Here is a 20209-nt window from a genome sequence, read left to right on the forward strand (position 1 = left end):
AAAAGGGACTCCGATTCCGTTTAATTTCACCTGATTTAAGGTCACAGTTTTCATGTCACAATTTCCTCACTCCACAGAGTGACTGTGACTCTGCAGAGGATTCCAGTCTTACACCAGTTTTATACCCTTTGCCAAATCATCGGATGTTTCCTCTCATTGCAGATTTGGTGGGTTTCGATTTGAGAATCGTTTCAAAGACAACACTGGACCTTATTTTTTTTCCCCTTTGTCTTTAAACGATTCCAAGGTTTTATTTATTTTCCCTCTAAAACTGGTTTCTAACCCTCTTTCTCAACGACAAGTTGTGAAATTTTCCTTCTGAGCATGTTTCTAAGCATTTTTTTTGTGTGTACATAACCAGTTGTTTCTTTCCCGATAAAGATGTTTCTAACCAGTAAATGCGTTGCTGATATTTTCCTTTTAAAGACATTTCTAACCATTTTTCGAAACCGATTTAGGGCGCTCTGCATTGACATTATTTGTTTCGAGACAACATGTCACTGTTATGGGCGCCCAATGTAACCGAATCGTCTATTTCAAAGCTAACTCTACAAATTGTGGTGGTGACTGTATTTCCAAAAAAACATTATTATTGCTTAGAAAGAGAAAACCTATTCCTTTGCCAGGATCGTTCGCTGCACAATTAGAAAAAAAAAGATGAGAGCCTGTACGTAGAAACATAAACATGTGCAATAAGTATACCGTGCTAACAGCATACATTGTAAAAGAAAATACAAACTTCATACACACCTGTCATTTACAATCCCATTAAATGTTTATCGTATACTATAGTAAATCTTTTCCTTGCAATTAAGTAATTGTACAGTTTGTTATTATTATGGATTATTAAAATGTGAAAGCCCCACATATATGTGTATGTATATATATATAAAGGTTGTCATTGAATCCCTTGTTTGCTTGTGTGTCTCAGTTCGGATTGTGCCTCTTGCTGACAGCCCAGTGAGGAGGTGGCTGGAGTGTTGTTGCCCCCCACCCCCCCCCCCATCCCCCCCCACCCCCATGATCAAAGCCAAACTATCTGCTTTCATGTCTGCCATTGTGGCTCCAGCCAAAGAGTTCAACACCATGGAGACCAAGACGGTGGAGCTCGTCCTGGTAAAGGAGCAGAATGGGGTTCAGTTAACCAATTCCAACCTGACCAGCTCCCCACAGCCTTACCAAGAAGGGGACTGTGAGAGCGAGAGCAGGGAGATCTGGGCCAAGAAGATCGACTTTCTGCTCTCTGTCATTGGCTTTGCCGTGGACCTGGCAAACGTCTGGAGATTCCCATATCTGTGCTACAGGAATGGCGGAGGTAGGAAATGTTCTCCAAGCGTTAGAACTGAAGCAATCTCTACAAATTCCGACTCTGTCTCTCTGTTTTTCTATAAATCACTCTCTGATTCTTTTTTTTCCACTCTCTCTTTCTCTCTCCCCTCACTTGTAAATTTGCACAAAGAGAAATGATAATAATAATCCTTGCATTTGATATAGCACCTTATCACGTCGTTGAGACATCTCAAAGTGCTTCCACAGAATAATAATAATAATCCTTGCATTTCATAAAGTGTTTTTCACGTCTTCTAGACATCTCAAAGCGCTCCACAGAATATGCCGTAAAGTGAATTGACTGTATATTTGTGGGTTAAACATGGCAGCCAATTGCGCACAGCAGTGTCCCACAGACAGTCGTAGATTGAAATGACCAATTTATTATTGTTTTGTTTTGGAGGGTTTATTATTAGGTGTGTGGAGTAAGGAAACTTGCCCAAGGTTTTGCCCTGCCTGGAATCGAACCCAGGTCTCTTGCTGGCAAAGCGAGTGCTCTGACCACTGAGCTACAGGAGTCCCTAGAATATACTGTAAAGTGAATTGACTGTATATTTTGTGGGCGAAATGCACTCGTTTCCACAAATAGAGTTTGTATTCCGAAGAAGTGAATTAATAAACATTAGAACATACTTTAACTGATGTTTGTAAGAACCTATTACACAAGCCACTTTGTCCGATCTAATCAAATGTGATTTTTATTGAAAAATAATTGTGGTTAAAACTTGAATCGTGCATGTGTGTGCGTATGGTTGTGGACAGGTTTATGCACAGCCTGAGATTTGTGGAAATCACCGATATCACTGTGTTTAGCAATCTGAAAAGTTATTAATCATTTTCCTACAGGTGCTTTTCTTATTCCTTATTTGTTCTTTATGTTCATTGCCGGGATGCCGCTTTTTTATATGGAATTGGCACTAGGACAGTTCAACAGAGAAGGGGCCGCAGGAGTTTGGAAGATCTGCCCCATATTTAAAGGTAAGTTATTGCAGTTGCCAGGATATTAGTTAACCCCTTAACTCTGCAGTATTCCATGGGGGAAGGGTATACTGTATTTGAAAATCAATTGAAAACAGATCTTCACAATGCCCCTATTCCCATTAAATCCAATATCCCAGATGGTCTTTCTGATGTCGTTTGAACAATTCTCATGTATTAATAACAGTAATAACAGTTGGCAATTGCAGAATTCTGAATACTTAAGAATTATCTACAGCAAATGTTCTTGTAGTGCTGCAGCCAGACAGTGTGAATGTAATTGTAACTGTTGTGGGTCTATCACAGGAATTTTGAAACACAGTGCACATTTTTTTATTGAATTTGGTGAATCATTAAATCAATTGTCAACGTGTCGCAGCTAGTAGCACTCTGACCTCTGAGTCAGAAGGTTGTGGGTTCAAGCCCCAAGCTGGCACTTGGAACTCACAGTCTCAGATGGAGATGCATTATGTCAGAGAAGATGTCCTTCAGATGAGACATAAAACTAAGGTCCTGTCTACCTGTTCAGGTGGACCTTTAAGATCCCTGCCACTATTCGAAAAGAAAAGGGAGTTTCTCCCAGTGCCCTGACCAACAATCACCATGGATAAAATGATGATTGTGAATTCACTATAATAAGAGGCAGTACCTGTTTAAAACATTCCTACAGGTTTCTCTGCGGATTGACTTTCCTCAGCCATTGTATTCCTCCGTACATTGTTTCAAATACACTCCAAGTTACACTCAAATGCCTGCTATCACACAGCTTGATGCACTACTTCTGTACTATAAATGCAATAAGGGAGACTATATTCATTTACTGCAGTCATGTGACAGTAGGAAATAGTATCCTTAAAGCTATCAGATTGTGAAATGGACGAGTGGATGGAGGAAGGGTGGATGTTAAAGGGTATAGAGAAAAGATGGGCAAATGGGATTAAAAGATCTCAATGAGCTAAACGGCATCCTCCTGTTTCTATGATGGAATAAACAGCTAATTTTTTTCCAAACACATTGTTTTAGGCCATTTTGATAAACTTTGGAGCGTGGTGTCCCTTCTATAAAGGGAAAAATATTATATTTAGTTTCTCTCTATATACACACACACAGTGGTGTTATACTTGTGCATTGTTTCCTAAGGGACTTATTGATGTTTTTGTCCATTCATTACCCCCTAAATTGGGATCAGCTTCTATCTGTACCTTTTTCTGTCATTTTAAACTTTAATTGAAAATTGTTCATGTATGATGTTCCAGTGTAAAAATAACAAGACAAAGCTGCACTGTATTTCTTCTATGTTATCTGCTCTCTTGCTTTAGGTGTCGGCTTCACAGTTATCCTTATCTCACTATATGTTGGATTCTACTACAATGTAATTATCGCCTGGGCTCTCTACTATCTGTTCTCATCCTTCACCATGGAACTGCCCTGGATCCACTGTAACAACAGTTGGAACAGCCCCAACTGCTCTGACTTCACCAACATGACCAAGCAGAACTCACCCACAAAATATTACCAGTATAAAAACAATCCTGCAGCTGAATACTATGAGTAAGTAGTAGTCTGATCACAGCCTTTCTTGTTATTAGATTCTGTTCTTCATAGGTTTGCTTTTGATTAAAGGTGAATAATCCTTTATTATGGTATCACAGGTTACCATTGATTACCGAGAAATTTGGATGAGGTATGCAGATGTATGCCTAACCAGGGTGAGGTAATTAAAAAGTGACAAAATTAAGTAGTTTTTCTCACTGATCTGACTATTTAACACTGGTAACATTGATATTTAATACTTAAACTAGATTGCCAGCATGTCAAGGGGAGTTCTTGTTTCTCTTCGTATAATCCATTTTATAACAATAATTCCCCTTACGCACTGTGATACATTGCTATAATTAAAAAGATCCTCAAGCGTCAGGCTTTAGCCATATGAAGTTAAAATAAAAACTTGCAACACAATCTCGAAGAAAAAGGTTCCCAAATATGTTATTCGGCAAATCCTTTACTGTTCATTGTAAAGACAGAAAGTTTGTCAAAACTGATGGTTAACCGATTAGTTCCAATTCAAGTTATTCCTTTTGCTAAATGAAAAGTGCTTTAAATATTTTATATATTTCCATTCAATAACATCAACACAAACTATTTTATTCACTTGCAATTTGTCACGTCAATCAGAAAGCTCTCCATGAATTGTCAGGGGAAGGCTTACTGCTCATCCCTTAAATTCTGTCAGGAAAATTGATTTTAATAACAGTTCGGTACTGAGCAATGTGCGTTTACCTGATTTTTAAGATTGACCTCTGTTTCACCTTTCAATTCGACTTCTTGCAATCACACTGTATTTGAAGTGAGCTGCTAATCCTTGTTCTTCCACTTAATATGGTTTCACTCTGTGGTTCTCATTTAAATAATCCAAGTTGTTCGGATCTGGATGCATTGCCTGAAAGAGTGGTGGAAGCCAATTTGATAACAACTTTAAGAGAGAAGTAGATAATTATTTAAGGAGGACAAGTTTGCAGGACTATAGGGAGAGAGCAGGAGAGTGGGATTGATTTGGATAGCTCTTTTCAAAGAGCCGGCACAAGCAGGATGGGCCGAATGGCCTCCTTCTGTGCTGTATAATTCTATGATTCCATGATTCTAATAACATTGTAACCTGTAACATTGTAACCACTCATCCTAACCAACTAGTTAGCCTAACTGAACTGTTTGCATGCTTTGCTTACATTGCACTGTATATTTGTTCCCATACTGAATTAATATCATTTAACACAGACAATGATTAGAATTAACATCTGATCAGTTACCTGAATTATTTACTTCTCTGAACAGCACCACTCTCAACCTGTTCAAATAAATTATACACGACTATAGATTAGAACAGCTATGATAATTGGTGGTATTACATGACCAGATTTCTTAAACAAGAATCCAGTTAGAACATCCGTCCACCCACAGGAGCTTTACTCCAGAAGTAAATTGTGTTGGAGTAGAGAAGCAGCATGACACACTTCCACTTCCCTGATAAATCTCCATTTTCAATGACAACAACAACATCTTGCATTTATATAGCGCCCCTCATGCAGGGCAGAGTCCCAGAGTGCTTGACAATGGCGGAGAATGACACCGAGCCGGGGGGGAGGGGGAGGTGATTGTAGGCACAGTCGAAGAAAAAAGGTATTCAGGCATGACCTGAAGATGGGGAAGGAGGGGGCAAGGCAGAGAGAAAGAAGAAAAGTGTCCCAGAGTTTCTGGGTGTAGTGGCTGAAAGCGCAGCCAATGGTGCAATGGAGGGCGCAAGGGACATGCAGGAGTTTGGAGCAGTTGAGCAGAGGCAGTGGGTAGTGGGGTAAGCAAATCCATTACTTTTCATTACTCAGATTCCTTATTAAGGAATTCTATTATGAAATAACACAAATTAGACACCTTTGTAACAAACTAATCCATTCAGACCTGTTGCTTGATCAGTAAAATAGAAATAGGCTGGAAAAATATTTATGATGGCTTACAGTGACACTGGCTGATTGATTACAGAGGGTAACTATCAAACATTGTACATAATGCTAGAGCAGCAAACACTCAGACCTCCTTTGCTGCAGTGTCATAAGCCCTGACCACGTTTGAGCGAAGTTACAAAGCCAGATTTGTTTTACAACAATATAATAATATTATAATAATAACAATCCTTGCATTTGATATAGCACATTATCACATCATTGAGATATCTCAAAGCACTTCACAGAATATAATGGATTGATTGTGTATTTTGTGGGTGAAATGCCACAGCATTAGTACACATTATAAGTACCTTTTTCCCCCCAAACAGGCGTGGGGTTCTTCACCTTCATGAAAGCACGGGAATCCATGACATCGGCCTGCCCAGATGGCAGCTCACCTCCTGCTTATTGGTTGTGATCATTATCCTTTACTTCAGTTTGTGGAAAGGAGTCAGAACATCTGGCAAGGTGAACATTGTTAGATTCTAGGGCATCAATGAGTTTTACTTTCTGGACTTCAGTTCATACTTTCCCAGCTTTCAATGAAAAAAATGAGATTATTTTTTAGAAATACTGCAAACTAGATTGTTTTCACTATTCACAATTGGAAGTTAACACAACTCCAGTTAATGCATTGCAAACATGGCAGGTTAAACACTATGGTTTAGTGAAATCAAAGTTGACAAGTCTGAGAAGTTGGAATGTGCACTCTCAGGTGAGGTAGAGGTACAGCATGAATCAGAGTGAACCTCCTTCTACTCACCCTCAGCTGCAGAAAAGCATTCCCTGTTATATAAACCACAAGAGTAGAGAAGAGACTTCCATCTCATCCGGCTGGGATCCATGCACCAAAGCTCCCAAGAGGTGTATTTAAGACTGTTTCTAAACTGCCCGCCTTTCTGAAAGGTTATACACTTCTGCCACGTGTTAACAATTCGTTTGACCTTTTTGAGTATGAGTAAACTATCAGTGTTATGGAGAGTATAATTAGCAACCAGATCTCTACAATACACTGAAGACTGACTCTGATGGTCCAGTGGGTGGAGCCACAACCTGTTGTAGCAGTAGAACCATACAGACCGGACCACAAGTCTGTGCAACAAGTTTAACTGATCTTGTGCATGTCAATGTGGTGCTACAATTGGGTCAAGCCCTTATGTCTAGAGGGAGAAAACAAAATCAGGCCCGTGACCTTCTCCCAATTGCTATCTAGTGACCCCAGCTGAAACTGCCATATTCATTGTAATATTCAACCCTGTCAAATAACCTGCCAATCCTCACTGTCTGGCTAATGCATGAAGAATGGCTCCTTGGGCCAGGTAGTGGAGAGTGACTAATACTGTGGAATGGTGTCCAAGGAATTATTGTCTTTGACATAGTTTGTGCTCAGTAATGGAGACGGATAATTTAAGAGATCATTATTTGAATAATTTAAATTTTAATAAAGATAAGTTTTTTTTACAAAATACTGCCGGTAACAAGAAATTGCCCTATTTCATAAATATTATGTGATATTGTATCCTGCCACATAACAGGTTGTCTGGATTACTGCGACTATGCCATATGTGGTTCTTACCATTCTACTGCTTCGTGGAGTCACTCTGCCTGGGGCCATAGATGGAATCAAAGCATATCTAAGTGTTGACTTCTTACAGCTTAGTAAACCCTCAGTAAGTCTTTAAAGATCAGAATGTAAGTACGTCTGTTTTGGACAACTACAATTTTTCTCTCTAAAAAAGTAAGTGGGTAAATCATTTATTCTGCATGTAATATTAAACATAGACATGGTATTTGCAATTAATTACATAATTTTGTTTATCATATCTTTTGTGCACTTGGACATTTAGTAGAAACTGAGTATCAGAAAATGACAGAATAGAAGGCAGCCATTGTACCCATCAATTCTCTACCAGTAGCAGATCCTCCTTAGGAGTTAAACACTCATTTGATGAATTAATAAAATCGGGCGATTGACTTGGGGAAGAAATTGACATCACCCTGAAAGAAGCAAGAGAGAAATGTTCTGAAGGAAACAAACAAAATTACTTTAAAATATTATTGAGCATGTGCCTTTAAATATCATTAAGTCAAAATGTTTAGTGCCTTTAACACCAGCAGTTGAACTCTCCCAAGTGTCTGATGCAAATTCTCTGAAGTTTATATTATTCATAAGTAAATCAGAGGAAGGTTCTTCCAAAAATATATGATGAAAACAACCCAAGAAAATAATTAATCTCACTTGAGCTCTCCACACCACATTCACCCAAACACAGGACATGTTCCTTTACAGCTCAGTGAGATCCCCTGTTATTGGTATTATTGGTAGAGAGCTGATTATCTGCACTTATTGGGACCTGGGCTCTTTGTCGATACACAGACAGTGCGGATAATCGGACATCACCAAAATACAAATTGCTATATTGTTAACTAAAACTTATTCAATCAGGAGAAATGCTGTCACTGTAGAACCACACTTTGTAAGCGCATTTCTCTCTCAGTTCCTGACTGACTCTCTGTCTCTGTTTTTTTTCACCTGCCTTTTTCTTTCTCTGAGTGGCTCTCTTTCACTCTGTTTCTCTCTTTGTCTGACTGTCAATCCCTTTCAACTCTTCTCTATCTTTGTGTCTCGCTCTGTATTTGTCTCTCTGTCTCCCCAAGAGTCTTACTAATGTTCAGATTCTCTTTCTCTACCTCTATAATATCTCATTCTCTAAACCTAAATATCAGTGTAACATTTCTAAAGATTTACCTGTGTTACCTTCGTTACACACAGGTTGCTGACTTGGTTTCTGATGATGTCCCATAGATATCAGCAATGTGTATGTGACAAGTTACACACAAGTTTGTGAGCACAGGTCAGGGTGTGCTTGGAAACCAAGGTGGCAACCTCAAAAGTAGCCATTTTTTTCAGTACATCACCAGCCGTATCCAACTCCTACATAGGCAGCCTTTGCAGTTAAACAAACATATGGTTAATTGGCATTTAGTTATGCAGTGTTTTACTGTATTCTAGACCAATTATCAATCATTGGCAGAAACAGGCTGTCTCAAAAAAATTGCTACAAAGCCTGAACTGAGCTTAAGTTATTTTCCTGGTCCCTATTAATGCTTATCCATATATTCGATAAGACTTCTGTTATGTCAAGAATTATATTAAGAGTCCCGCACTGGGAAATTTGTTGGGTAGTATTTTATTGTAAATTATTTAACATCAGATGAATCCATTTATGTGTATTTATATGTGACCCAGTAAATACATTGAAAAGCCAATAAAAGCATTGACAGATTCTTCATTACATACATAAAATTGTGTTAAAATTAAAATGACTAGTGATACAATTTTTTTTACAAAATGTTCAGATTGTGGCTCTTGTGTCAGTTTTGTCACAGTTACAGTAGCTGAACAATTTATTTTGTGAAAAGAATCATTAGCAGAATAGTAACACAAAGACAGGCTGAAATGCTGTACTATATTTAGCTAAACACTATTGCTGTCTCATATACATACCTGAGAAAGGTGATCTGTCTCTTTGAACAGTTTATTCTAGTGAGAAATTGGACACAGATTCAGCTTCTTGTAAAGCAGGACTTTATATGACAGAATTATTTTATAAATTTCAATAATGTTGATCAATATCGTCCGCACAAACCTCCCAACTGCTTCATAGATCTATTGAATGGCTGCCACAATATATTACGCAGCGTTCGAGTTCAACTTTTCTCTCACTCCAACATGGTAAAGTTTTACAAAGATATATGTACAAAAGCTATCAATTTATACATCATTTTCCTGTTTGCAGATGACTAAACAGAGAACAGTCACCCACAGAGTAGGCTGTACAGATGCACACAACAACAAATTGCAAAATTGCCCTTATTTTAATATTCTTTCATCTCTATGCTGAATAGGTTCCTGCAATTATCTCTAATAGCAGCTCTTTTTCTCTCCATTGTATATCTGTGTTTTGTTCTCAGGTCTGGATAGATGCAGCCACACAAATATGTTTCTCACTTGGAGTGGGTTTTGGTGTCCTAATAGCCTTTGCAAGTTATAACAAATTTAATAATAATTGCTACAGGTAAGCTATGCTGTGAGTTTAAATTCTGATTTGAGATGATTCTAATAGCGCTCGGAGTTCCCAGAAAGCTGCTTTAGTGGACTGGGTTATTATTAAACCCACCTGGGTTATTCTCTTGCCCTCCATTGACAGCCGAACAGAGCCTTTCTTTGCTAAAGTGTGCACTTGGGGTATTTTGTTTTTGTCCATCATTGAATGTGGATCAGGTGTTAAACAAGAATAGTATGACAGGATGAAATACATCAAGGCAAAGTAGGCTATTTTTTTCCCAAGGAGATTAAAGATTGGGAGGAGATTGTAAAGAGAAATTAGTATTGAAAAGCCGATAAAAGCATTACATATATTAAAATTGTCTTAAAATTACGATTATTTAACAAAATAAGCACTCTGAGACGCCATCCGGCATGAAGGACACTATATAAATGCAAGTTGTTTTGTTGTTGTATTTGACTGACTGCCAGTGAATTATTTCATGCATGCTTCACAACAATAACAATTAGAACCAAATAATTGGAGAGAAAAAGGATGGTAAATGGAGTACAAAATGGGCATAAAACTTGAACTCAAATCAAGCCTTTCTAAACTTTATGGGGAAATCAATTAAGCAGAGAAAATTCTGATCTTTAACCCTCAAGCTCTGATTTGCTCTGGATTTTTACAAAAAACTGTTAAGTCCCACTTACATTTACATGTCTGCAGATGTTTGCTGGTTTGACCTGCACACATTTGGTGTCTTATTTCTATTTATTTTAGTATATTTTATAAAAAGGGTGATTTTTTTCAGGAGCTCAACTGTTCCCAGTGTTGATGGCCCTGCATGACCGCACATCTTTGTGGAGTGTTTCCAAATATGTTTCAAAGAGTTCACATCGGGCTAAAAAATAAGCAAAGCCCAAGCTGAAGCTCATAAGTCCCTGGCTTATATACATTTCACAACCGTCCCTTTTAAATGTGTGTGACGCTGTGTGTTGTTTTCAGGGATGCCATCATTACAAGTTCTGTCAACTCGGTGACCAGTTTTTTCTCTGGCTTTGTCGTCTTCTCTTTCTTGGGTTACATGTCAAATCGTCACGGCGTAGCATTGGAGGATGTAGCCACTGGAGGTAAGTTACCTGAAGTCCTCATTGTACATAGCCCTTCACCTCATCACACCAATGATCAGATACTTATTTGTTTAACGTAGCCTTCCTCTAAAGACAGTATCCCGGTCAACAGTCCTCAAAGAAATTGTTTTTTACTTACATGATTGTTTGTGGGATTTTGCTGTGCCTAAAATAACTTACCATATTTCCCTTTGAAAACCGAAAACAGTCACAACAAATTACAGTATTTTCTGTGAGGCGCATTGAGATGTTTCCTCGGTATCGTAAGTGCAACAAAATGAACGTTCTTTCAAAAAGGATAGTATGAAAAGGCACTATACATCTCACAGTTCCCCCAAAAAAAATATTGTCTTGAAATAATAATAATGGTCCTTGCATTTGAGAGAGCGCCTTTTCATGTGGTTGAGATGTCTCAAAGCGTTTCACAGAATATATTGTAAAGTGGATTGCCTGTGCATTTTGTGGGCGAAACACGACAGCCAATTGATCACACCAGTGTCCCACAAACAGTTGTGGATGACTGACTTTTTATTACCCCCGGAAAGCGATCCGCCAATCGACTAAAGAAACTTGCCTAAGGTTTTGCCCCGCAACGGAATGTGATTAAATGTAAATGAAAATGTAATTAAAGCACTGACAATCTACGGTTTACACTTACAGAAGCAGGATTGGTCTTCATCATTTACCCAGAAGCTATTGCTACTCTTCCTGGATCGTCGATTTGGTCAGTCATCTTCTTCATCATGCTCCTGACACTGGGGCTTGACAGTGCGGTGAGTGCATCGAATGTTACACGCTGCGATAAAGAAATCAAACCTCTAATCCGTAGTACTGATGCCATTTTGCTACGATTCCTTTGAAAAAATTATTAAACTCTTGCCGGAGGTGTCTGATTCAGTCCTATGTCACCGACATCGCTTTGTTGGTGATAACCTGACTCTGGTGACTGCTCTAGCCCACAGAATATACAGTCAATTCACTTTACAGTAAAATCTGTGAAGTGTGAGACGGCTCGAAGATGTGATAAGGCGCTATGTCAAATGCAAGGATTATTATTATTACCTAGGAGAATGTATCACCAGAACAACATTCTCTCTGGGACCACCAAAACAAAACAACTGAGAAACTATGAGGTTGCTGAGGTCCTTTGCAGATGTCCCAATCCAAGCTTCGGGCAATGTGGCCACACCATACTTATATTGTGGGCCTGCGTGTCACATCCCAATGCATTTATTATTACAGTGTGTAGTAGCTGTTACTTAGTTGTTGAAACTATGTTGAATCTACTTAACAGGGATATCAAGTACAGACAATTCCTGATAACTCGACCCTGTCTTAACTTGCCAGTACTGCTTCAGTCATCAAGTTGTCAATATCCTAAATGCATTTATTTATGTATTTATATACGTCCCTGATTCACCACTCCTGATTAACACGCCTTTAAGCTTTTTTCCATTGGAACACCGAGTTATCAGTAGTTTACTATATAAGATTTCAGTGAAGATGTGACTTTGGCCCAATTCACCTTTTTTGGATGTCAGTTTATTTGTTCCTTTAGGAATATAGAATAATGGGAGAGGAGATTAGGAGGGTGGAGGCTTGTGTGGACTATAAACACAGGCATGGATTAGCTGGGCCGAACGGTCTGTTTCTGTGTTGTTATAGAATGTGTAATTCTCAATAAATAGTAGGACATTGTGCATTTCCTTTATGTGTTAAATTTGTTAAATGCCTCTGGTATTGTAGCGAGTCATAAGCATTCTTGCTTTCCAAATGCCTCTTTTTCCTCTACCCACAGATGGGTGGCATGGAATCAGTTATTACTGGACTCATGGATGAATTCAAATTCCTGCGAAATCACAGAGAGATCTTCACACTCTTCATCATTGTTACGACCTTTCTGGTATCTCTCTTCTGCGTAACCAATGTAAGTCACTGGTACAGTGTACTCTAATAATGAAACAATTATGTTATTCTGCAGATATCCCATTGTCTAGATCTTTAATGCCGGGGTGTATATTTCAGAACAAGAGTTTAGTGTACTTTCTTGAACCATTTTTGTTATCATATTCTACAAATGCAGATGATGGTGATAGCTACAGCAAGCACTGCAATAAACCAAAAAATTACAACCTCGTTTAGCTTGGTTTACAAGCTAATTTTCAGTGCAGCGACTAATTTGAGTAGATAGTACCTCTTGCAGCTCATTAAGAAATTTAGTATAGGTTCTATTATAAATGTAATTTGTTGTTGTACACAGTTTGGTTTTAATTCACACTTCGTTCCTATACTGAGGGCTCTGGCACGAGTGAGATTCATAAGTCAACACTGTCTCACTCACATCCATAGGGATATTCTGCTTATAGGTAGTGGAGCTTTTAAGAAAACCAGAGCACTCAGTGTGTGCAGCCTGTTTCATATAACACAAATAACACCAACCTACTCATTAAAGTAATGGGGAAGGGGAAGGTCAGGGTTAAACTTATGTCTGTAAGAAGTTAGAATGGTATCAATAAATGTCACAATAGCTATCAGATAGAGACAGTGGGTTATGGGTAGATTTGCCCTGCTCAGTGCTCTGAAATGCTACCGCACGCAAAGGGCACTATATAAATGTAAGTTATTGTTGTTATTGCTCACGATGTCAAATGAACTCTACGCACAATATTTGCTACCAAGGCAACTCACACTTCAGAATCTAGTTTGTGATATTTCTTAATTCCCTAGAATCTCATTAGATTCCAGAGCAGCCACACAGGATCTCCTTCAGAATTAGATTGTATTGGCGTTGGGCCACTCCAGTGTGATTTAATCACAGTTACCAGGAAGAGTTTGGAATGGCTTGATTAAGCAATCCAATTAAAAAATGCAACACTTTAGACCCCAATATTTCTAAAGTATGAATCAGAGCAAGAAGAGATCGCCGAGAGATACCACTAAATACATAAATATTTCTCATTGTAACATGTAAGATTATGGGACAGTTCAGTAGAATGTACTTCTGTTTGAAGATTAATTCATTCTCAAAAGTGTGAAAAATGTGAAAAGCTGGGTGAATTGTAAATTGTTGTGACACCTAACCTGAGAGTACAACTCATAGGAATCTCATAATTGTATATCTCTAATTAAGACACACGATGTCCTTTCTGCTACCAACTCTCTTGTCTTCTTTCCAGGGAGGTATTTACGTATTCACTTTACTGGACAAATTTGCAGCTGAGACATCCATTTTGTTTGGAGTACTTATAGAAACTATTGGAGTCTCTTGGTTTTACGGTAAGAAAACACATGGATTCCTGCCTGAAATTCTCTTTAATCTAGACATAAGAAAATCCTGTTAATTATACTTCATGTTTTATAAAACAAGCAATACAGAGAAGGAGAGAATGACTGTGGTTTATTGGCTATCTGTCATCCTCTACCTCTAATGCAGGGCTAATCAAAGATTACACTCAAAAGCCATCATGTAGAATGGAAAGCAGGGTGCTCAAAGTACAGGGCATGGAATAGTGGTCAAGGTTTTGTGTGTATATATTCACAAAAAAATTGCATCTGATCTCAGCAATTTTTTCACGAAGGTAATGTGAAGAGGAGAGCAATTCAAAACCACTCTCGCACAATCGCTTATGGATGTCAAGGGTGCCATTAACTGAGGGAATGTCACAATTTGATGAAAACTGTTACTGCTGATGCTTTTATGACCTGTTCTTATAATAAAGGTTATATTTTAACCACAAAGGTTAAAATGCAGAGAAAAATCCAATACATGTGAAAATAATTCTAGTTAATTATTAAATAGTAAGAGACCTGAGTTCAAGTCCAGGCAGGGCGAAACCTTGGGCAAGTTTCCTTACTCCACATGCCTAATAATAATCCCTCCAAAACCCAAAACAATAATAAAAATTGGTCATTTTCAATCTATGACTGTCTGTGGGACATTGCTGTGCGCAATTGGCTGCCGCGTTTGCCCACAAATATAGTCAATTCACTTTACAGTGTGTTCTGTGAAGCGCTTTGGGACGTCCTCCGACGTGAAAAGCGCTATATTAAATGCAAGGATTATTATTATTATTATAAATAATATTCACTGGATACTCTGTTCATTATGGAAATTGCTCTTCTACCAACACACATAAACCAGCAGCAACTGAGCAGCCTCATATTTTGATACTTTGCCTCCCTAGTTTATAATCTATGAGACACAGGGTCATGTGTGTAGTATTTGCTGTTCTATTTCAGGATGGATGTTAGAACGTGTACCTGTTGACCATGGATTCATTTGAAAAACGAGCACAATACAGAATACTGCACCTTTAGCACCCATCATGTTCAGCGTTTGCCATCGGAAGCTATGGTCACTCACAATCCAGGAATACCAGTTTCCATGCTGTAATATTGATTGACCATCTACAGTGACCCAGATTATTTACGCTTGCAAAGTGAAGTGAGCTGCGGTTGTCTGGCTAATCGTAGCTCTTTCTCTCTTGATGCACGATATGAAAACTGAGCTAAAATTGATTCAAAGGAAAATAGGTCTGGTCTTTTACATGTCATGTTGATCATGAGTTCCTTTTCAGGAGTTGATCGTTTCAGCAACGACATTGAGAAAATGATAGGCAAACGGCCTGGTTTGTACTGGAGGCTCTGCTGGAAGTTTGTCAGCCCTTGTTTTCTTCTGGTGAGTCCAGTACATTGTGGTTTTAAGAAAGTAAAAATTATGCTCGCTGTTAGTTTTACATCTTACACAGGTATTGTGCTGACAGGCTGGAGTTGCATTGTTTATATAGTGACTAAGTTAATACAGTGGAGCTGTAGTTGGCAGACCATAAATTCCTAACCTGCCTTAAAACAAGTCCACAATGGCTAGTTTCACTGCGCATATGTGCAACCAACTGGTTCACTTCCGGCATGCTGGTTGGTTCTGCGCACAGCACCAGGAGGTCATATCAGTGGCAACTAGATGACCCGGAAGTTGACCAATTTTATGTGAGGCCAGTGTGTAGGAAGAATTATAATAGAATTAGCTCTATAATGAAACACATCACATCATGGATGCACTGCATTTATCTGCACTCTCATTGAACTGAAGACAGCTTCAATGAATACATTATGTTCCTAAATCTGGGTCCACCTACTGTCACAGAAGTAGATGTGACATTATTTGAGTTAAACTGATATCCCATAAAGCTGCTCGAAAATGTCACAGTCAGCCATTGGGATCAACAATAGTGGCTTCATTGCCCGAGGCCATTCCTTTGGAATTGATGGAAAAATGCGATGTTTCGTAAGTTTTCTAACGTAGTCGATAACACATTTCGTAATTATCAAATCTGCTATCAAACATCGCATTTGGCACCCCAATACAGTGAAGTCTTGTTGTATCATGGTGCTTGGGAGCTGTAAAGTCCCAACCTGGGTTGTAGTGAGGCACAATAGCTAGCCAGTACCCTGTCTATATGCCAAGTGGCACAGCATTACAGCTGAATTCCATAGAGCTTGAGTGCAGGACAAGATTCAACACATTATTGTGATTGCAGCACTTAAACTGTGTTTTGTCTCTTTCTTTCTGCCTGAAGTTTGTCGTCATCGTCAGCATTTCGACATTTAAAGCCACAGAATATGACAATTACATCTTCCCAGACTGGGCTAACACCACTGGATGGTGTATTGCTATATCCTCAATGGCAGCCGTACCCATTTATGCAGTGTACAAATGTGCCAGCCTGCGAGGATCCCTGCGTCAGGTCAGTGAGGTGTCAGCAAATAATTCTTATTTTCCTACTCTTTAAAAATATGTCTTTAGTTACCCTTGGAGAGGCCACATGGTCCAATTGGTTCAATGTTTCCCATCTCTGTATATCCTTCAATGGGCGCCTCACCAACACCTTGAGATATTCCTCTTGACATAAAAGGCGCTACATGAATGCAATTTGTTGTTGTTGTCAGTGAAATTACCAACTAGTGGCACACACTTCTAATTAGGATTATTCTTCTTATTGATTTTCTCATTTTAAACCCTTGCTGTGGAGGAGGAATGAATTTACAAGATCACAAGACAAGTCTGGATGAAGGACTTTATTCAATACATTTGATCTCATCTTTTCAGAACACACTCTTCCTCTTATAATAATAATAATAATCCTTGCATTTGATATAGCGCTTTTCACGTCGGGCGGATGTCCCAAAGCACTTCACAGAACACACTGTAAAGTGAATTGACTGTATATATTTGTGGCGAACGCGGCAGCCAATTGCGTACAGCAATGTCCCACAAACAGTCGTAGATTGAAAATGACCAATTTATTATTGTTTTTGGTTTTGGAGGGATTATTATTAGGCGTGTGGAGTAAGGAAACTTGCCCAAGATTTCGCCCTGCCTGTTATTGAACTCAGGTCTCTCGCTTGCAAAGCGAGTGCTCTAACCACTGAGCTACAGGACTCTTAAATTAGTCCAGTGTATTAATCTTTATCACCCTAACCTGTTCCACTCCAGATTCTCTGAAAAGATACACTTCCTTATCTCTACCCTAAAATTGCCCACAACATCTCTGTACCTGTGCTCTCTTATCCTGCTATCTTGTCATACCTAAAGTATTGTTCTGGGTTTATTTTCTCAATCGCGTTTAGCATTTTAAGACGTCACCATCATAAAGCACCAACGTAAAACTGATTCCATACCAGCTAAAATGTTATATTTCATCTAATGTAGCTTTGTAATGCTTATATACCATTAAGGAGATTACATGAAGTTATTTTATATGTGTCAACCTAAATACATACACTTAGTGCTAGCGAAAATTATGAAGCGTGATAGGTTAATTAATACTGGTGCTGACACATTCTTTATTGCAATGATGAAAGTTCCATGTGAATAACTCTAGACATCGACTCATTCAAAGGTGTGATGTTCCTTTGAATCTATCACAATGGTTGGGACTGAATTTGGCTAATGGAGCCTATTGGACTTCACATTTACTTATCAAAAATTCGGACTGAAGCTGGCCTGCAACTAACCAGCAGTCAAATACATTCCGCTGGCCCAGCCATGATGAACTCAGGCAGTGGGGTCACACTGCCCTTACAATAATTCATGAAGACATTTTAGAAATGTATCTATTACTTTTTTAACCAGACCTGAGATTATTTTAAAATCAATTGTTTTGCGATTGCTCATTGGAATCAGATACTTTTTTGATGGTAACACAGTAGCTGAGTATATTTTGTTCTTTCAGAGGTTAGCTTATGCAATTACGCCAGAGAAAGAGCATCAGCTCATCGAACGTGGAGAAGTTCGCCAATTTACCGTGAGTAATTGTGCCACTGATGAAGGGAGCTCAGAGTAACTTGGATAAGGATTGTCTAGATCAGTGTATCTCAATGAACATTGAAAAGATCAGCACCAGTCCTGGCTGGTCCATACCAGAGTTGTCTTTAGATTGAGTGTCCTGATAACTACATTGGAGCCCATAGCTGGCACCTATTGGATATGCTGGGCCATTGATTGGAGTGCAGGTTAGCAGAATACCTGCTTAGCTCCACACAAAAATCAGAGTTAATCCGATATCCCTCAAGAAACTAGGATATTCTTAACCTCTTAGCATTCCCTATCTTTGATGAGAGTGATGACAGTGAGAGGAAGTTACAGCATTGACAAACAGAGGGAAACAGGCCTATTTTGCTCTAAACTGAACATTGAGAATGTCCTTTATACTCTGAAGCTCTTCCGCTGGGATATCCTATAGGCACCCCCTGTATAGAAGAGCAGGGAGTGTCCCATTCCAGGAAAGTCCCACTCTTCTTGGGTGGCTCCTTGTGTTGGGTCCCCATCCCTTTGGACTCCATGGCTACTCAGCCAATGGCATTTTATTGGATTACCAACATGCACACTAGTATTTCGTCCCACAGATACAATAGCACTGCACTATAAGGCTGCACTATTGGCCTCGTGACCCAGGTAGGCTTCTTTCTAAAGCCCATTGCCACTCAGCCTATGCTCTGATTGGGCCTTGCATGCAGACCCCATACATCTTGCAATTTTTTGCTATTTGTGTTGATGGAAGGCAGTGGTGCAGAATGAATACTCTTTAGGATTCCATTGTCATCATTTCCAGGTCAGGTTATGTAAAGCACAACTAACATAGTGGACGTTATGCAAGCATTCCTTGGGAAAGTAACATTTATGAAGTCTGATCTGCTTTATGTTGTTATTTAATTATTGCAAAACTTCTACAGAGGATCTTTTAGTGAAGTGTATTATTTCGAACATGTCTGTGACATGCAAATAGTCTTTGCTTACAGGAATCATGTGCTTCCCCCAAATCATATATAGGATTACTTTCCATATCACACCCTTCCGTGGTCAATAATTGGTTCTATTTATTAGTGGATGCTGTCTGAGAAAATAAAAACAACAATGAATTTTGTACTTAACATTGCTAGTAATGAACTTGACTTAAGAGGTCATGGGACACCAGTAAAACTTCTAGGTTAATGTTAGCCAATTTAAAATAAGCTGTGGCATCTCACACCATATTTGTCTCATGTTAATTAATTTAAACACTTCCACAGATCACAATATAGCAGATCAATGTAACATTTTTGGGGGGAGGGGAGATAAAAGCTTACTTTATCTTTTGCATAATTGATCAACAGCTCCGACACTGGCTAATGGTGTGAAAATGTGGAATGAAAAGATTAAAAATGGAAGATATGGACAGAAAGGAGCCAATGGTGGAAATATGGGCTGCAAGTGGAAGTACACAAGTATGTACACAAGTGGAACTACAAAGGAACTGTTCTGAAAGTTTTTTTTAAAAGGAAAACGTGAAATTCTGTCTGTAATTGATGCTACTTGTACTCTGACTGAGGACATCTCTCCATTTCTTGCTTTGGCGCTGTAACTGTCAAAAGGAAATGGAAGATATTTCCATTATCCATGGGCATATGTTGAATGAGCACTATCAGATCAAAGGTTTTAAAACAAACAGTGCCGAGTATTTTGCTTTTATACATTTAAATTACAACATCTTTGATGGGGAAGGGGAGATGAACATTGACTCTGGAATGAAAAACGTGGACAGTTCATTCATTCACACCATAAATTATCGATAAATGATTAAAAAGCCATTTCTTTCTATAGTTGCTTAACATTTGATATACATTCAAGCACTGTTGCTCTGACATGTTCGCAGTTTTGTTTCAAGAAATAAAGGATACATGGAGT

At 38.7% G+C, this 20209-nt stretch overlaps 1 protein-coding gene across 1 annotated transcript; it reads left to right on the forward strand.

Annotated features, from left to right (window-relative positions):
* The first annotated feature begins 1020 nt into the window (after positions 1 to 1020).
* Positions 1021 to 19662, forward strand: LOC103184821 (sodium-dependent dopamine transporter). The gene is made up of 14 exons (XM_007903030.1): positions 1021 to 1315; positions 2176 to 2307; positions 3627 to 3858; positions 6134 to 6272; positions 7340 to 7474; positions 9780 to 9883; positions 10862 to 10986; positions 11647 to 11759; positions 12785 to 12913; positions 14163 to 14262; positions 15564 to 15664; positions 16563 to 16730; positions 18219 to 18290; positions 19639 to 19662. The coding sequence occupies exons 1-14, from the start codon at positions 1021 to 1023 to the stop codon at positions 19660 to 19662; spliced, it is 1869 nt and encodes a 622-aa protein (XP_007901221.1).
* The last annotated feature ends 547 nt before the right edge of the window (positions 19663 to 20209 follow it).

Source organism: Callorhinchus milii, unplaced genomic scaffold (assembly GCF_018977255.1).
Source record: "Callorhinchus milii isolate IMCB2004 unplaced genomic scaffold, IMCB_Cmil_1.0 Scaffold2, whole genome shotgun sequence".
Lineage (NCBI taxonomy): Eukaryota > Metazoa > Chordata > Chondrichthyes > Chimaeriformes > Callorhinchidae > Callorhinchus > Callorhinchus milii.

What these genes read in the sequence shown, in the direction of transcription:
- LOC103184821 (XM_007903030.1), top strand. Translation starts at nt 1,021, where the DNA reads ATGATCAAAGCCAAACTATCTGCTTTCATGTCTGCCATTGTGGCTCCA. An exon ending in CCTGCAGCTGAATACTATGA is followed by an intron (nt 3,859 to 6,133) that starts GTAAGTAGTAGT and finishes CCCCCCAAACAG; the next exon opens with GCGTGGGGTTCTTCACCTTC. An exon ending in CTCTCTTCTGCGTAACCAAT is followed by an intron (nt 12,914 to 14,162) that starts GTAAGTCACTGG and finishes TCTTCTTTCCAG; the next exon opens with GGAGGTATTTACGTATTCAC.